The 19976-nt window shown below is 38.1% G+C and overlaps 1 protein-coding gene and 1 pseudogene across 1 annotated transcript; one reads left to right on the top strand and one right to left on the bottom strand.

Annotated features, from left to right (window-relative positions):
* Positions 1-743: 743 nt before the first annotated feature.
* On the top strand, positions 744-19141 carry LOC146703051 (integrin alpha-M-like). The gene is made up of 30 exons (XM_085466150.1): positions 744-874; positions 3019-3121; positions 5331-5434; positions 5847-5917; positions 7960-8074; positions 8837-8964; positions 9080-9222; positions 9595-9739; positions 10333-10483; positions 10721-10794; positions 10961-11081; positions 11247-11386; positions 11516-11662; positions 11755-11964; positions 13677-13810; positions 14746-14888; positions 14995-15149; positions 15286-15411; positions 15732-15805; positions 16510-16651; positions 16741-16839; positions 16937-17016; positions 17099-17185; positions 17288-17357; positions 17453-17551; positions 17654-17734; positions 17855-17965; positions 18117-18230; positions 18310-18420; positions 18602-19141. The coding sequence occupies exons 1-30, from the start codon at positions 838-840 to the stop codon at positions 18692-18694; spliced, it is 3408 nt and encodes a 1135-aa protein (XP_085322276.1). The 5' UTR covers positions 744-837; the 3' UTR covers positions 18695-19141.
* Positions 3795-4816, bottom strand: LOC146703052 (uncharacterized; annotated as a pseudogene).
* Positions 19142-19976: the final 835 nt, after the last annotated feature.

Here is a 19976-nt window from a genome sequence, read left to right as displayed (position 1 = left end):
TTGGTGTCTGCTGCGAAGGATATCTTCGTGACCTCATCTGGTGTCTGCTCCTAGCTCTGTAAAAGACGGAAAAACCAAACACTTCTCTGCCTAGCCTAGATAATCTAATGTTATTATCCACTGTTCTTCTAGTGATTCAAAATTGGTTTAGAATATCATATCCGGGACCCTCTGACCTGGAAAATTAGTCTAATTATTATCTGTGTGTAAGCGTGTTTGCAGTTACCCCTCTGCAATTTAAGTCATTTCCTACAATATATCAGTCCGGACAGTCACGCCGAACGAAGCTTATGACCGTCAGAAGACTGAGTGCCAAATCTCATGAGCACATTTGCAATGTGTGTATGAAAATGATTATAATCACGTATTGTAGTAAAAGAAATCAAAAAGAAATCAAACATTTTCAATCCTAACATTTTCCCTCCTTTCACAAAAAGCATGTGTTTCATTCAACCTGCTGTCCCACAGTTTCCCCTCCAGTGTGATACTAAGCTTCTCATGAACACAGGCATTTTATCTTCTAAACGCGATTCAGTTTATTTAATCATTAACAGTTTATATTGATTTACATTTTTTCGCTTAGAAAAAAATACTTGAACAAATGGATCAAAATTAAACACCACCACAGCAGCGTGTCTTATAAAACAGACAGTGCTGTCAATACTGTAGCTCCTCCCATGAAAACGTTACCTGCCTTACCTTTCATCAGTCATCCTATGACTGTTGTATTTTGGATTAAACCACTCCTGTGACACAGAGCAGAAGTAATTCCTCACCTACTGTATCAGTCAAATTAAAAAAACAAACAGACTGGGGTTTTTTCGTGGAAGCAACACAATGGATTGGATAATTTGTGTTACACTATTTTCATCTGGTAAGACAAGTTTGTGCCTTCTGATTTTGTCTTTAGTTCTTTAATTATGAATGAGTACAACCTGTGGAAAAATGACTGTAAGTATACACAGCCACATTTTTCTATTTATAAAATATTTCTTTTAGTATTAAAAACCCACAAATAAATTGACGGTAAAATATAAAGTGAAACCATATGACCTTGACATATTTTTGTGATGGCCCTTTCCTTATTTGCACTTTATCCTCTGTGAATTAAACTACCTGCTGAAATGTGTCATGAGTTCAGTCAACTTCTGACTCTAAAAATAAATTTATAACTAAAATGTTTTGATGTTGTCTGTCGTAGAAATGCAGTGTGAAAATTTCACGAAGTAATACATTCTTAATTATTAACCCCACAAAACCTGTAGAACTGGATTTATGAACCCAAATGATTTAGTAGTTTATGCAGTCATTATATATTCCTCCTTGTTTTATGCAGGGCGACACAAAACTGTAAACTTTTTACGACCACGACACACCATATTCTTCCTTCCAACTTATTCTCTCCATGTACTGAAAATCTTTAATTACAAAAGATTACAGTAATCTAAAGAGACAGTGGTGATAAGAGGAACTTGAGAGGGTGTCAGTATTATAAAATATCTATGTCTAAATACATTTGGTTTTTGCAAAACTATCAAATTAAGATTTCATTATTGAACAGAAAAATATATTGATTGTTCATAGCATGACCCAAAAAAGGAAATGTGATAAATGTAAGTTGTTTCATAAAAATAATTGGCACAAAAATTCAGGCCTAGCCTTATATAGAACAAGGGCTATGTAGTATTGCAACAATATCAGAGTTTCACTTTATGGCAACCATATAACAAGTTCCAAGTCCAAGTTGAACTTGGACTTGGAACTTGGACCATATAACAATACAATTTCCGTGCCTCTATACTGTTTTTATTATCTAAAGTGCACGCTACTGATTTAGATTTTCTTCTTTGGGGATGTACATTTGTGACATCAAACTTACTTCCCTCAGAGACTTCATTTCCTTTACTTGCATGTGGGTGTGGTAGGTATTGATGAGTCTGACTGTTAGGGAGGACTGGAGAATGTGCACGCAAGCAGCATTCTCCATTCTGTTATTTTTTAGCACTGTAAGTAAGCACATGCATACAAAAAGGTTGTCTATTTTTATACTGTGGAATATCCTGAAACTAATTGTAGAGTTAAGCATTGATTTTCATCCTTTAAAGCTTTAAATGTCTGTATTTTTTAAATGGAGGAAGATATAAGAAGAAAAGATAGAATCTGGTTTAAATTTTAATCTTCAATATGTTTTTTAGCTTTGTAAAATATCTGGCTTTAGAGCACTGTAGTGGTAATGACAAATTCACTGTAGCGCAGGGGTGTCAAACATAAGGCCAGAGGGCTAAAATATGCCTGGCAAAGACTCCAATAAGACCCACTGGATGGCTTTGGATCAAGTGAAAAAGGGCATAAATTTAATAAGACTTTAAAATATATTTTCATAGGTTTTACAGCATTTCCTCCTGATAAAGATAGAGAATTGTACCACACCAAAGTAAATAAGTAATAGATGAACAATGAAATGACAGAAAAGTTCCTGTTTTTTCAGTATCTTCTCTAAATCTCTATTTTTTTTATTACAATGGGTCCAGTGAAAGAAAACAAAGAAAGGATTATTTATGTGAATTAATAAAAGGTTCTCTTGTATAATTACAGGACAGTCTGCAATGATCTAATATAACTTTGTTGTTTTACACATTGATTATCTAAAATTTAAGCCCAAAGGGTCATGCTGACAAGATGTTCTTCATTAACTCCAGCAAAATTTCTTTATCATATATACAAACTGAGACATACTCTTTAAATTGCACTCTTTATTCTTATATTTAGCTATCTCAGGGAGTGTGTAGTTGTACTATGAGCTGTATGTGGTCCTAGTGTGAAGTGACTTTGACATCTCTGCTATAGTGGTAGTCTAGACATAGTATGAAAATAAAACAGACTGCGTATAATTTCCTAAATGTGATTACATTGAGAAAGGCTATAATTACATTATTAGATGACCTTAAGTAAGATTATTGATGTCATTCTTTCTTTTTCTTTTTTTCTTCTGCTTTTTAAAAAAAAAACATTTCTCAGTGTTAAATGCTGCACTTTGTTTCAATATTGATCCCGTGGCTTGGAAGACCCTGAGTAACTCTGCTGCTGGTTTTGGCTACCAGGTGATTCAAAGACAATCAGAGTAAGTCAGGACATGCATTTTTATGTTGGATGTGGGTCTGCACCTACGTGGTTAAGATTATTTTACAGATTTCGCATTTTTTGAACTGGCCTCTCTGTTATGCCTTACAGTAATAATTAAACAATACTTCTTAACAGAAAACATACAGTGTATTTAATAATAATAATAATACATTTTATTTCAAAAGTGCCTTTCAGAACACTCAAGGACACTGTGAAGAGCAAAGTAGTAAAAGCAGGGAATATACACAATAATGAGAAACATAATAGAACGAACAGATTAAAAGTTAGCAGGGTGGAAAGGTTATGTGGAATAAGCTATTTTGAACAGGTGAGTTTTGAGTCTAGACTTAAAAAGAGAAAATGAGATGATATTTCTCATATCAGGAAGTAGGGAATTCCAAAGTTAAGGAGCATAGCAACTGAAGGGCCTGCCCTCCATAGTGACAAGAGAGTGGGAATATGTCAGTGAAGGTTCTCAGTCATCCAGGTCATCGTAGTCTAAGGAGCTTGGAAAGAAAAGCGTCTAGACTTCTTTAAGTTGCTTGAAGACGTTTCACCTCTCATCCGAGAAGCTTCTGCCGGTCTTGGGTCAAATGGTGGAGAGTCCTGAATTTTAAGCCCTGTGGGAGTATCCCCCGAGAGGGACAATGGACCACCTAATGATCCTCTACCTAATCACATGAACCAAGGTGTGAAAATGGGTGTAGGTCACAATCAGCCAAGATTTCAGGTGAGCTCATTGTGAAACCTAGCCCCACCCTATCATGTGATTTCCTGAGGTCAGATGGCCCAGGATGTGAGTGGGCATTCTCTGTCCAAAATGTGTAAAATGGCATCCTCAAAAGAGTGACCTTTGTCCTTTAAATGCAGATGGGCTGCTGAGTTTTGTCCCGTGGAGGTGGCTCTCCTATGTTGTGCCATGCGTTTATGAAGTGGCTGTGTGTTCTCTCCAATGTAGAGGTCTGAGCATTCCTCATTACACTGTACAGAATACACTACATTGTTGAGTTTGTGTTTAGGAGTTTTGTCTTGGGGATGAACCAGTTTCTGTGTGTTGCTGGGTCTGAAGTAAATTGCGATGTCGTGCTTGGAGAAAACTCTCCTGAGTTTTTCTGATACACCGGGTATATAGGGAATGACAATGTTGTTGCGTCTGTCTTTCTTATTCTCCCTCGCTGGTGTCTGATCTTCTTTTCTGTGCATCTTTGCTGACTTGATGAAAGCCCAAACAGGATAACCGCATGTTTTAAGAGCTTCCTTTACATGTGTGCGTTCCTTCTTTTTCCCTTCAGGCTTAGAGGGAACATGTTCTGCCCGGTGGTGTAGGGTCCTAAATACTCCAAGGTTGTGTTCTAGAGGGTGGTGGGAGTCAAAGAGGAGGTACTGGTCCGTGTGTGTGGGCTTCTGGTAAACTTCGATGTTGAGGTTTCCATTCTCTTCAATGTGCACGGCACAGTCCAGGAAATGCAAACAGTTGTCCTTTGTGTCTTCCCTGGTGAACTTGATCTATTTATCCACAGCGTTGATGTGAGCAGTGAAGGATTCCACTACTTGTGTTTTGATTTTGACCCAGGTGTCGTCTACATATCTGTACCAGTGGCTGGGTAATCTCCTTTTTAAAAGATCCAAGAGCCTTTCTTTCCAATTCCTCCATGTAAAGGTTGGCTACAGTGGGTGACACCGGGGAGCCCATGGCACAGCCATGTTTTTGTCTGTAGAAACCCTCATTGTATTTGAAATATGTAGTGGTAAGGCAGACACTGGGAAGGAACAGAGAGAGAGAGAGAAGAGGATCTGAGGCACCGAGATGGAATGGTGATCTGAACCAAATCAGAGAGATTTGGAGGGGAGAGAAGATGAATAGTCTTGAATGTATACAGAAGTATTTTAAAATTGATGCGATGTTTGACCAGAAGCCAATGAAGCTGCTTCAGGACAGGGGTGATGTGGTGAATAGAGGGAATCCTAGTGTTAATACGGGCAGCAGAGTTCTGGACACGTTGAAGCTTATTGATGGATTTTTGAGCCAGGAATGAAGAGTAAACAGGAGTCAGCTGCCATAAGCAGATCGTTGATTATTTTTATAACGGCTGTTTCTCTGCTATTGCAAGGACAAAAACCAGACTGGAACTGTTCATAGAGATTATTGTTATTTACCTACAATTCTCTGTCTGGACTTACTTCATTGACTGGATTTATTTCTTTAGTGTGCTCGTCAGTGCCCCAGTAGAACAATATTCACAAAATCGAAGGGGGAAAATTTATAGCTGCACCGCCTCTCCCCGAAACTGCCAAAATATCCCGTTTGAAGGTAAGTAATCATTCATTATTGAATGTATTGACAAGATGTGATGGAACTCTAACGGCATGTGTTTTATCGTGAGCTGCACAGAAACATGTGTAAATCAAATTATAATTAGATTTTTCAAAGTAAATATCTTAGTTTGTAACACTGAGCCTTTAAAACTAGAAATATCTTGCTAAAATAAGCAAAGAAAAAGTCAATGGCATTAGGAATGTTAATGTTAAGATAATTCTTTAAGTGAAACTAAATTATATGATATTAAAGCGGCCTGGTTTACATCCTGGTTTGCAGTTGAGAGAAGTTCCAATGGGAAGTATTTCAGTCATGCTGCTTTGGAGTCATTGATTTAAGTCTTATTTTCTTCCTTTCAATTGCCTTTTATGAGTATTTAAAAAAATATTGCTTGTTTTTAATACAGCACCAGATTTTGCAGTCAACATGTCGCTTGGTCTGACAATGAAAAGTGATCCCACAACACAAAACACTGTGGTGAGTTGGTGAACTGCAGACATTACCAGTACATTGTCAAAATCTCTTGTTATTGTCACGTCCACTGTGGCAGACATGTGGAGGTGGAGAATTAGGACCCAAGAGTGATACAGGGTGATACAAATAGATACAGCGAAGGTGAGCATGGAAGCTAAGCAAAACCTAAACTGGGAAAACTAACTGAAACAAACCAGAAACAGAGGTGTAGGGAGACTCAGGGAAATACACAGATGAGCCAGCAACGCGCACACAAGAAAACACAGGGTTTAAATACACACAGGGCAATCAGGGAATGGGAGACACGGCTGGGATTAATTGGACATAACGAGACAAGGGGAAGCGAAACTAGAAACACTGACAAGAGACACAGACCTTCAAAATAAAACAGGAAACACACTGACTGAACTCTACACATGCAAACTTAACACAGACTGGGGAGACAGAACATAGGAACGTGAAACATGGAACAGGAGAGCACAAAGGACACAAAACACTAGGGATAATCATAAAAAACAACCCAAAATAAACAAAACCACAGAATAATAATAATAAACTTAAACATAAACATGGAGTCCACAGACTCTGGACCATGACAGTTATAATTAGAAAATGCATGAAGGCCATTCCATGACAACTTAGGCTACGTTCACACTGCAGGTCTTAATGCTCAATTCCGATTTTTTTGTCTGCTTGTTCACACTACAAATAAAATGCGACAGCAAACGCGCTCTAGTGTGAACCCTCAAAGCGGCGCACATGCGCAAAAGAAAACGTCACACACAACGTGCTCTGTTTAGACCCAGAGCAAACGATATTGTTTGACTGATGGCCCTTAACCCTCTCAGGCTCAAATTAAGTTTTTTGTTGCTAATGCACAACCAAGTCCTGCAGTGGTACTTCTGAGTAAAAAAACTCATAAAATATGTATGTGGGGTAATCAGGTTGTTAGTTTTTAACTGTTGTAAATCGGCAACGCCTGCCTCGAGAGGGTTAATATAAAGACTTCGGACTTTACGTTTCCCAATTTTTGCTTTAAGTTATTTTGTTATTTACATAATGTAAATGTAAATATGTAAATAACCTAATAATTATCCTTATTGCTGTTTGCTTCAAAGGATAGTTGCAGATTTCTGTCAGAATCTGCAGATTATACAGTTATAAATAACATGTTCACGTTTCTCCAACGTTGTCTTCCCAACACTGACACAGGTTTCACTGCTGGATGGCCAGGAAGCGTTTGCGATGTCTTCTCCGGAGCTGATAATTGGCGTCTGTCTTGTGTCAGTGACGTAAAAGATGGATTTAATGCGACTTGACCGTTCAAACAAGAGTCGCTTTCTAAAACATTGGATATTTATCAGATTCAGTACCACATATGAAAGTGACCCAGATCGGATTTGAAAATATTGGATTTGTGCCGTTCACACTGTCATACCATGATCGGATATGGGTCGCATAGGGTCAATGCGCTTTCGCCTGCAGTGTGAACATAGCCTTAGTGTGCCTTCCACCAACACCCCATAAAATCAGCTGATGTTTTGGGTACAATATGTTTAGCATATTTAATGAAGCCATTCAAAATTTTACCTTGTTTACTGAAAAACACTTAGAAACACTTAAGACATAGGACAGGTGTATAGGACTGGGTCTGCTTATTTTAGTTCACTTGTTTAACATATTCAAGCTCTGTGAAAAACTAAATGTATTTTTTCAGTCCTGAAATGTTAATGCAGATATATCACATACATAAACAAGAAGTTTGGAAGACTGAAAAATGTTGAAAAAGGTTATTTAAAAACATGTAAGAATTATAAATTGCTTAAATTTTGAACCAACCCCAATACTTTAAGGACTTCTAGCTTGGAAATGTTTCATGGTAGAATTTAGTGTGGCTTCTTTAAATATGTTAAAGTTGTAAAAAAAAGAAAATTTCAGATTAATTTCAGGTATGTTTGATGTTATATCAAAGTAATCATTGTATGAAGGACAGGGAAGTAATCAGCCTACTGTATTAATGGAAAATTGACACTGTCTCCTCTCAGGTGTGTGGTCCAACCATCCCAAAGGACTGCAAAAGTATCACCATGTACAACGGTGTGTGCTTCCAGATGGACCGTTCTAATATATTTGGACTACCCATACCTTCTTCTCTTCAAGGTAACAGTAAATAAAATTTGTGATGATATACCCATAATGCTTAGAGTCCTGGGGCCTCACTAATTAAAAAAAGAGCTTTTGGATTTTATACTTGAACGTAGAGTTCTAATGACTTATTTTGGTGCTTGTACAATCTCTAAATCTCAGATCAAACTATATTGAGACTTCTGTTTATACATGTCAGCAAAAAATAAGGTTTAGTCAAAACAGAAGTGGAGTAAATAAAAAAAAGGGATTGATGCCAGGTTTTGTGTATGACTTGTATGATTTGGTGGTCTAAGATTACAGATGAGACCAAACCTCAAGATCTAAGCTTGGATGGATAGATGCATCCAAAACTGCCATACCACAAAATAACCAATAGGAAGTTGTCACCTTAAAAAAAAAACAAAAAAACAATAAAATTGTTTTAAGTTGTCAATTTACTTCTATTGGTAAGTAAGTTTTAACCTTAGGCTAAAATCCCACACACTGACACAAACCCCTATCCTAGTTAGGACACAGTCTCTTTTTTAGTGTGCTGATTGTGGCCAGAGGTAGATTCTTTTTACATGAACCTCTAAAATTAGTTTTAGATCAAACTAATTTAATCTTTTATTCTTAATGTTTTGTCTGTCAAATCAGATTACATTTAGTATTTACTATGTAAATGAACTCAAAGGGCCATTAACGAGAAGTTTATTTCAGCATGTGGTACTGTGTGGTACTGTTAACTTTAACCCTTTGAAATTAAATTCATTTTGAAATTAATCTCTTTGATAGCATGCCCGCCGCAAGTAGACATTGCTTTTCTGTTGGATGGTTCAGGGAGCATATCTACTACAGACTTTCAAACAATGAAGACATTTGTGAAAACGCTAATTCAGTCATTTCTCTCAAATGATGCACAGGTAAGGCCCTGCAGTCCCTCTGTAATTTAAATCATGGCACATAAAATTGTTTTATCTTTATTTCTATTTATTTTCATAAAGCATGACAATTTCTTTTTCTTTTCTTTTTTTGCAGTTTTCTGTTTCCCAGTTCTCCACGGACCCTCAAATTCATTTTTATTTTAAGAAATTTACCTCATCTGGACCATGGAATGACATAGATGGAATTAGTCAGCTGAGGGCATGGACTTACACAGCTAAGGCCATCAGACATGTTGTGTCAGTGATGCAATAATATTACTAAAGCACTACAGTGAACTTATTGCCTAGACTTACTGTCCAGATTATTTTCTTCTGGTGCATCTCACCACACTAAGTACTGTGTGTTTGATGAAAGCCTGTAAAAAGACAGACTTGGGTTTTGAAGAATTATTTCCCACAGATTTGATGAGATGAGCATAACCAAGGCTAAATTCAAATACTTGCATTAGCTGGATTTGCAAAGTGCAAAAATATCTGCAATACTAAAAGATAATACAGAAAATGATGCATATCGAGACAATAATAACACATGCAATTTAGTCATGACCATAAGATGCACTTTGAAAAGTTGTTTTGTGTTAAAAATAGATTTTTTTTTTCACTTGGCAGGAACTATGTTTTCACACCAGGTTCTAGACCAAATGTGAAGAAGGTCTTGATAGTAATTACTGATGGACAATCCCAAGATCGTTATGATCTGGGAGGTGCAGCACAGCTGGCAGAGAGTAAAAACATTATTCGATTTGCTATTGGGGTAAGTACTTCCATTATTATTATTATTATTATTATTTTTATTACTCACGATGTGTTTCAGTCAACTATCAGACAAAACTCACAAAATATAACACTATATACACAACTATAACAGTAGATGATGGAGTACACAGGAGGCAAGAAATTTCACAAATTGACAGTACCACACTCAAATTCAGTGAGCTCTTTAGAACAACCCATTCTTTCATAAATGTTTGTAAAGAAGGCCTACACTGGTAGTTGTTTGTTTATTTATATCTGTGACAATGGGATGCAAAAAACACCTGAAGGCTAAGACTAACGTAGTGAAATCAAAGCCCATTTCACTGACCACATAAACTTAAAATAGAATTTCTTAAATTAATGAAAAGGCAGAATTTTTGATGGGAACATAAACTGTTCATAATCAAATTTATGTGAAAAAATATTTTGCAGAATTACGTAACTGTTATCATGAATGTGGGTCATATTCAGTGAGTGCACAATAACTGTCTATAAACTGGGTGAAAGTCCGTAAAGTTATGGACCATAATCTGTACTGAGCAAATCCTGCTGCATAGTATAACAACTCAAACATATATTTTATAACACCAGGTGGGGAGTGCATTTACTAACAGTGCAGCAAAACAAGAACTGGACACCATTGCATCTTCTCCCTCAGTCAAATACGTGTTTCAAGTGCAGAACTTCAACGCACTTGAATTAATAAGACAGAGTCTGCAGGACAAAATCTTCTCCATTGAAGGTACAAAGATAAATGTATTGTAATAGCTTTTTTACAATTAAAATGACATACATGGTATTACTTTTCATTTAGTTTTTAACAATCAATCTCATTTCAATCTCGCTTTTGTAATCAAGAGAAAAAAATAATTTGGAGCTACTACTTAACTTAGAATAATAATAAAAACAAAAAAACTTCTTTTAAAGTGAAATTTGTTGTAGTGTGTCTTTTACCTTCTCATTTATTTTTCTGTTACAGGATCTCAAAGCAGTGGAGAGTCACTGAAAATGGAAATGTCTCAAGAGGGATTCAGTGCAGTTTATGTGCCCGAGGTAATTAAAACCACCTGAAACTCACCAGACAGTCTAGTCATAGAAAGAGAGATTCACACATTTATAATAACCCAAAAGCAAGCAGACAGTTATCTAGTTAAACATACTCCAGGTTTGAAATGAAAAATAAATTGTATATAAAATGTATTTCCTGTCTGCACTGTAGGGAATTCAGATGTCTATTGTTGGTGCAAACCAGTGGAAGGGAGGCTACGTGCAATTCACAACAGGAGGCCAGAAGCTGAAAACATATGAGGATGTGTCTTTGGAGCCTGACAGCTATCTTGGTAAGAATATTACAGCTTTAACAATCTAACTCATACACATGTAATCATGTATTACACAGCTCTGCTGTAATTCTTTCACCCAAACACACTAATGTGTTTGCAAAATGAACACATTTTAAAAGAAGGAATAAGGAATCTTCCCCTTTTTGAATACCTAACCTCTAGGTTACTCCATGGCAACTGCTAAAACCCGAAGTGGCTCACTAACAATTGTTGGTGCTCCAAGATACAAACACAGAGGAGTTGTGGTCGCTGTTAACAGACAAAGCTTTGAAAACCAAAAGATCGAGCCCTTTTCATCACAGGTATGAATTTACAGCAAGACAGATCTGAATGGAATTGTAAACTATATATGATTTATTTTCTTAAATAAAAGCTGTTGTTTTTTCCCCCTAAACATGAATCCTTTCATTACGAATTTGTTCCTTACACAGTATCAGACTGGTGCATATTTCGGGGCAGAGGTGTGTGCCATGGACATAAATAATGATGACATCACTGATCTGATCTTCATATCAGCCCCAATGTACATGGAGCCTGATAGAGAGGGAAGAGTTTATGTTTGCAGACTAACTGGTTTGGTAAATCACAATTTTATGTACTGCAATTAAATGAATCAGTTTATTTTTCAACTTTCTTAATAACCATAAAATATTCACTCTCCTCATTTTAGTTTGTGGAGTGTAATTTTGATGATCCATTAGTACTAAGAGGACATTTAGCTGTCAAAGGAAGGTTCGGCTCTTCTCTTGCTGTGCTGCCTGATCTAAACTCAGATGGATTCAGGGATTTGGCAGTTGGAGCACCTTTGGAGAATAATGGTGAAGGCAGCATCTACATATTCCACAGTGAAGGAGGACGAATCAGTCCTACTTACTCGCAGGTGCACAGCATCAAAGAACTCACGAGGATACAGTGGGGCAGAAAAGTATTTAGTCAGCCACCGATTGTGCAAGTTCCCCCACTTAAAATGATGACAGAAGTCAGTAATTTGCACCAGAGGTACACTTCAACTGTGAGAGACAGAATGTGAAAAAAAAATCCATGAATTCACATGGTAGGATTTGTAAAGAATTTATTCGTAAATCAGGGTGGAAAATAAGTATTTGGTCACCTCAAACAAGGAAAAGCTCTGGCTCTCACAGACCTGTAACGTCTTCTGTAAGACGCTTTTCTGTCCCCCACTCGTTACCTGTATGAATGGCACCTGTTTGAACTCATCATCTGTATAAAAGACACCTGTCCACAGCCTCAAACAGTCAGACTCCAAACTCCGCCATGGCCAAGACCAAAGAGCTTTCGAAGGACACCAGGAAAAGTATTGTAGACCTGCACCAGACTGGGAAGAGTGAATCTACAATAGGCAAGCAGCTTGGTGTGAAAAAATCAACTGTGGGAGCAATCATCAGAAAATGGAAGACATACAAGACCACTGATAATCTCCCTCGATCTGGGGCTCCACGCAAGATCTCATCCCGTGGGGTCAAAATGATCATGAGAACGGTGAGCAAAGATCCCAGAACCACACGGGGGGACCTGGTGAATGACCTGCAGAGAGCTGGGACCAAAGTAACAAAGGTCACCATCAGTAACACACTACAACGGCAGGGAATCAAATCCCGCAGTGCCAGACGTGTTCCGCTGCTGAAGCCAGTGCATGTCCAGGCCCGTCTGAAGTTTGCCAGAGAGCACATGGATGATACAGCAGAGGATTGGGAGAATGTCATGTGGTCAGATGAAACCAAAGTAGAACTTTTTGGTATAAACTCAACTCGTCGTGTTTGGAGGAAGAAGAATACAGAGTTGCATCCCAAGAACACCATACCTACTGTGAAGCATGGGGGTGGAAACATCATGCTATGGGGCTGTTTTTCTGCCAAGGGGACAGGACGACTGATCCGTGTTAAGGACAGAATGAATGGGGCCATGTATCGTGAGATTTTGAGCCAAAACCTCCTTCCATCAGTGAGAACTTTGAAGATGAAACGAGGCTGGGTCTTCCAACATGACAATGATCCAAAACACACCGCCCGGGCAACAAAGGAGTGGCTCCGTAAGAAGCATTTGAAAGTCCTGGAATGGCCTAGCCAGTCTCCAGACCTCAACCCCATAGAAAATCTGTGGCGGGAGTTGAAAGTCCGTGTTGCTCGGCGACAGCCCCAAAACATCACTGCTCTCGAGAAGATCTGCATGGAGGAATGGGCCAAAATACCAGCTACTGTGTGTGCAAACCTGGTAAAGACCTATAGTAAACGTTTGACCTCTGTTATTGCCAACAAAGGTTATGTTACAAAGTATTGAGTTGTATTTTTGTTATTGACCAAATACTTATTTTCCACCCTGATTTACGAATAAATTCTTTACAAATCCTACCATGTGGATTCATGGATTTTTTTTTTCACATTCTGTCTCTCACAGTTGAAGTGTACCTCTGGTGCAAATTACTGACCTCTGTCATCATTTTAGGTGGGGGAACTTGCACAATCGGTGGCTGACTAAATACTTTTTTGCCCCACTGTATATTAACACAGTTATCATTTAAGGCCCATATCTATACAATAAAGTTTGATTAATTAAAATATTTCACGTACACAGAGACTTACTGGCTCTGAGGTCCAGTCAGGACTGAAGTTCTTTGGAGTGACAATCAGTCAGTCGTCTTTTGATCAGAGTGGTGATAAACTACCTGACTTAGCGGTGGGTTCAAAGGGCACGGTCGTCTTACTGAGGTAAGTCACAGTCCAGATAGATACTCCAGTCATGTGTTATTATTGTCTGTGGTATGTCTACCAACTTTGTCAATGTCAAATGAATGCGCCAACTGTCAAACGATTAGGTCAATTTGAAGACCTGTGCATTGGTTTTATATAATATAATAATGAATCATAAATCATCATCAATGATAAAGTGATTCATGAAAAGTAATTTTTAACGTTTAATGGAATACATATGCAGGATAAAACAGGCATATATTTTTTTCTCCCAGAAGTCACGTTATATGACTTAAAGTTTATCATGTCAAAAGCCTTTCTGATCATGAGATAAAAAATTTTTTCATTGCGACATGATGGAACCCAGGAAAATGGCAAAACATGACATGCATGCGAAGTTGCAGTAAGCTGCCGTAACAGCAGAGGGAGCGATTTTATTTCAATCCGACGTGAACATTATCACAGGAAAGCGTTTTAGCAGACATTATTAACACATTTACATGTTTATACATATTAGACACCTAGCTTAAACGTTTTTGGCAATTAAGGACCTTGAAATGTTCTTTATACGTTTTGTGTTCACTATTGATTTGTCTTTACATATGTTATCTCCCTGTGCTGGTAATACAACTTTTGCATGCAGAAATGCAACTGCATGCGTGTCCACTTCATGTTTTGCAGAAGCGTGAAATAAAAATGGTGGTCTGGTGTCTATTACACATTTTGCCATCATATTGGGTTGCATAATGAGAGGTGCTCTGGTGACTAAAGGTGGAATAAATGTGGTTGGTTGAGACTGAAGTCTCAAAATAAAATGCGTAATTTATAACAGTAGCCTTGTTGTTCTAAAAAATAATTTCCAAGCAGAAATGGAAATGACTACATTACCCAGAAAGCTGCTGTACTAATTGAAAAACCAAATGTTGTTCATATGTGCTTTTCCTTTTTTCCAGATCAAGGCCTATTGTAATGGTTGAAGTCGAGGTGTCATTCAGCCCAAACCAAATCCCTACTCAGAATGTAAGCTGCTCAAAACCACTGCAGAACACAGCTACAGTCTGCTTTACCATGAGCAGAGTGTCTACAGTTGATCGAGGTTCTTTATTCTCCTAACTTTTTCAAAATCAAAATGGCACTGCCCATCCATTTTCATTTTTTAGTGTATGTACATTTGTAACATTTTAAACTCTGATTTATTCCAGCTCAAGCTAGAATTAATTATACTTTTACACTCGATGCCACTCGCAAACCTCCAAACAACCGAGCTTACATCAGTGGGAAACAACGAGAGGAGTCTCGATCGGTCATTGTTGACTTAAGTACACCAAACTGTTCAACTGTAAACTTCTTTATTGAGGTAAAACAACATCAGAGAAAAACTAATATAACCAATAATAAGGTTCAATTTGGTGAAAAGCAGATTTTGTTTTCCATTTTGCTTTTAAGAGTCTTCCAACACGGAACCTAAATCTAACACTGCTGTCTTTTTGCAGGCCTGCCCAGACGATGCTCTCAATCAACTTTCCAATGAGCTCAAATTCACATTTGACGGTTTTCCTTCCAACACAAATCTCAGACCAAGCCTTGCTCAGCAGGCTCAAACAACAATAATTTATCCTGTAAATACCTTTAAAAATGTACTAGCTGGACATGAACTGAAGAACACAGCATTAGTTTTGACCTTATTTTTCTGAATTAACTTTTTGTTGCCATAAAATTGACTAACACTACTTCTACCGAAGAATTCTTGGGTGTGAAAAGGACTTTGCTGTTTTCCAAAAGCGTATCAAGAATATTCAATTTGTTCAGATTAACAAAAATGTAAAAGTAAAGTTAGATGACAGAACAAACAGATTATTCGTTGGATTCACTGATGTTTCATTTATTATGTAAATAATGTGTAATATACATACTTTTCACATCATGCTGTGTTCCATAGTTAGGGTTTGAGATCAACTGCGGAACTGACAACAAATGTGTTGATGACCTAAAACTGGACTTCAACTTCACCAGGTTATTATATTATATTATATTATATTATATTATATTATATTATATTATATATTTTGTCGAGAACTTTACAATTCACCAAGAAAGCATCATGGTCCATTATTCTTTACACAGAGACAAATACTCAAGAAGCTGTTTTTTTGACAATTATTAAAGAAACACGAAACAAAAGAGGCATCAATCCACTTGCACAAAATTAATCAACAGCATATCAGCTCACCAGTGGGCAAATGGGCTCCTAGATGAAAAGAGTATCAAAAAATTGCCAATTCACGTATATCTCTTCTCTACACACCTTCACACTAATCTGCAGGTTAAACCGGGGTTGCATAAAAAAACACAGCGCAAATGCCCCCACCAAAGGCACCCAGACACCTCCACTTCAGGCCCTCAGGTTCTTAATAAAACAAAATACAAAAGTCATTCATATTTCAAAAAGATACGAAAAACCAGCAAATATGGCCTTTCACATACAACACATACATAAGTGTCATACATTAAAAGGGCTCAAAGATTTGACCAATACACAAAACATAATAAAACAGCATCAGCATTGAAGCACAGCATATATGTTACATACTACATATTTTGAATTCTAACATAGTATGTTAGAATTCAACACAAATACGTGCTATATTTAGCTTATGGAAAGTTCACCAACACAGTGCAATCTGTTTTCCTCTTCCTTTATTCTCGTCCTCTGTCAGATCCTCAGAGGTTAAAGTGGGCATTGATGAGCTTTTGAATGTCACAGTCACAGTGGAGAACAGAGGAGAAAACTCCTACAACAGTCGCGTTATTCTCACGTACCCAGCTGGACTCTCCTACAGGAAGTTCACCATTCAGCAGGTAAGGCATCAGGATCAAGTCTTTATCAGTTCATCACTGATCTGCTGCTCTCCCAGTGCATCCAGAAGTCATTTTATTTACTAATAAAGGGAAGAATTGAGTGCAAATCCTTGGACAGTGAAGATGGTTTATCCCGAGGAAGGACAGACTGTACTATTGACAAGCCAATTTTCAAGAGCAAAACTGAGGTTTGTTTTTTTTGATGCAATTTTCTCTTCTCACTTCTGCACAGTTTAGTAAAAAGATGTGAGGGAATCAAGATTTCTCTCCTTTATTTCAATTAAGGCTTTCTTCATTGTCTCCTATGGGATTGACACCAACAGTCGACTTGCGAGAAAGATCTTTGTCACTGCAAATGCCACCAGGTACTGTTCATTTGGTCATTTAGGTACTCCTTGTTTAATAACCCCACAGATACAGTACAACCATTTCACTTCTCTCTTTCAGTGGAAATCAAGAGAACACTACTACGAGTGAAAGCTACGAAATGAAAGAGATTGCTGTGAAATACAGCATTTCCATGACATTTGAAAAGTACGTGTGTTTGTATTTGTAACAAAGGAAATTATTTGCAAGCCAACATTCTTTTGTCTTACACATTATTTATATAATGTTTAAATGTTTAAATCTTTCTAGCACCCTCAGCTACAGCAATTTTACTTTTGGGATAAATAATTTGCAGAAACCGGTTCGACAATCAGTCACGGTAAAATATAATAAAATATAATAAATATTATTGTGTGAATTAGACCTAACCATTATAATGCTTGACTGCCTTTGTCTTTTCTCCCCATGTTTTAGGTAACAAATTATATCAGAGCGCTTAATTTCACTGTGGTGATCAAGGTTCCAGTGAAGCTTGATGAAAAAGAGATTTGGGTGAATTTGAGCAGCCTACAGGTAATAGAAAAGATACAAAAATGGGTCACAATTAGCTGTGTGATGGGTGAATTTGCTAAAATTAGGATCAATCACCCTGAAATTAATGTAAGTGTATTTCAGATTGCAGACTGTCAGAGAGGAAATGATGAAGCACCAAATGTCACAGATTCTGTTCCAAAGATACAAAAGAATAAAGTGGTGGTAAGTATGCCTCTGCACTTTTGCTACCTGTTAAAACTGAACCATGGTGCAGATTCAAAACATAACCTTGTACTGAATCACAGATTTGTTTCATTCAATTTTTTTTTAAATCACCTGCAGGACTGCTCTGTAGCCATGTGCAGAGTGTTCAAGTGCAACACCTTCATGGGAAGACTGCAGAGTAGGACATACGAAATCTCTGCCAACCTCAGTTCAGGATGGATAGAGCAGGTAATTAAAGGGTAGTTTTTTTTATAAATGATTTATACATATTTGGATTATAGGTGGTCTTATGTACTTGAATATGATAACAATTTCTCCCTTAAATTGAACAATATTTTTAATTCAGCCTCATCCTAGTCTATTTTTTTTTTTTCCATAGATTGGACTTCAATCTGCTAAATTCCTCTTGACCAGTACAGCCACTGTGGAGTATGACAAAGAACAATACATCTACTTTTCAACAGGGTCTTACAACAATCCTCCTGTTCGCAAGGTGACTTAGCATTACTTTCTCTTGTTTGAGATGTACAAGAGCTTAAATGTCATCCACATTGTGTCTCGTCATCTCTCAGATTGTAGCAGAGGTTGAAGTTTACCCTAAGCCAGATTTCACTAAAGCGATCATTGGAGGATGCTTGGGAGGGTTGGCTATTCTGGCTTTACTCACTGCTGGCCTGTATAAGGTGAAAGACTCTTCTTACACTTTTTCAATTCATTACATAGCTTTAATATTTTTAGAGATCATGACCAGTTAAACAAAGGTTAAAGGTTTTTATAGTCACTCATATAGTTATTTTCATTCATTTTGTTTGCAACTGCAATACACAATATCTGCCTTTTAATGTTTTTTCCTTGCACTTCTAGGCTGGGTTTTTCAAGAGCAAATACAAACAGATGATGAACGACAGTACAGAAGATGGTCCAGGGAATGATGCAAGTGCACTCACAGCAGAATAAGAAAATCATATTTGTAGTTGTACATTTACTCTATATGAAAAATTTAAGGCCCAGTGTGTGTAGCAATGTCCATACTACCACATTTGATTGAGTCAACAAAAGATAGCTTGCTGTGTTTGAAATTACTCCTTTGCTTGCTCATTTACTATTATCTAATATAGAGGCTCCTAGCTGTGTCCTTCCACTACCTTCAGAAGCAGAAAACTGCTGAAATTAAATCATCCGAGCAGAAAAATACAACTGTCAATCAATGCCTTAAACTTTAGACACCCGAGGACAAAGGAGACACAAAGTCTGCATTCTCAAATGAATTAGATGAGATTAAATTTAGTCTGTGAAAGTCCTGTGATGGATTATGGTTGGAAGTGTCTTTTCAGGGTGACTTTTTCTTTGGTGAAGAATTTTACTCTCTAATCTGATCAACAATAAAATATGTGTTGTCAGCTTTGTGATGTGAATTTTTAACTAATCATCAGTGTCTATCCTGTGCAGCATGTAAACGCAACTATGCTTCCTTTTTTCATTCTTATTTGACTTATTATCTCACTTTTAATAAGAAGATAACATCAGCATATTCTTGCATAATTTATGTATTGGCAAAAGGACCATCATTTTACAAAACAATGCTATAGATGTCATGTTTCCGCTGTGTGGCAGGCAGGGATTGGACCCAAGCGCAAACTCACGGGGACACGGGGGATAAATTCAACGGAACAAAAAAAACAAAAAAATCACTGGCGTACAGTTCACCAATAACTCAGGGGGCCGACCATGCGGGCAGCAATGGGGAAACAGTTCTGGGGCCGACCGTGCAGGCGGCAATGGGGAAACAGTTCTGGGGGCCGACCTCGACGGCGATAACGTCCAGCTGGTGGCCCGGAAAGTGGCCGGCGATTCCGAGGTGCAGAATGTGGCTTGGGCGGCGGCGTGGCAGCTGCAGGACCAGGCGAGGCTGATACAGAAGCTGAGGCTGGTGCAGAAGCTGAAGCTGGACCAGGCGACGCTGAAGCTGGACCAGGCGACGGCGAAGCTGAAGCTGAACCAGGCGACGGCGTAGGTGCTGCAGGCCACGGCGTGGCAGCCCCAGGTGGTGGCTGGACGGGCTCCTCGGGCCCCCCAGCTGACGTGGCATGAGGCTGGACGGGCTCCTCGGGCCCCCCAGCTGACGTGGCATGACCAGTAGGGACAGAGACCAATGGCTGAACGGAAGGCAGGTGGTGGAACAAATGACTAAGCTGAACACTGGGGAGATGGCTGAGCTGCACAGTGGGCTAAGGGGTGA

Source organism: Copadichromis virginalis, linkage group LG8 (assembly GCF_057382275.1).
Source record: "Copadichromis virginalis isolate Kocher_CV1m ecotype Utaka linkage group LG8, C_Virginalis_male_GT1.1, whole genome shotgun sequence".
Taxonomy (NCBI): Eukaryota; Metazoa; Chordata; class Actinopteri; order Cichliformes; family Cichlidae; genus Copadichromis; species Copadichromis virginalis.
The sequence above is the reverse complement of the archived record's forward strand: the minus strand, read 5'-3'. Positions and strand labels throughout refer to the sequence as shown.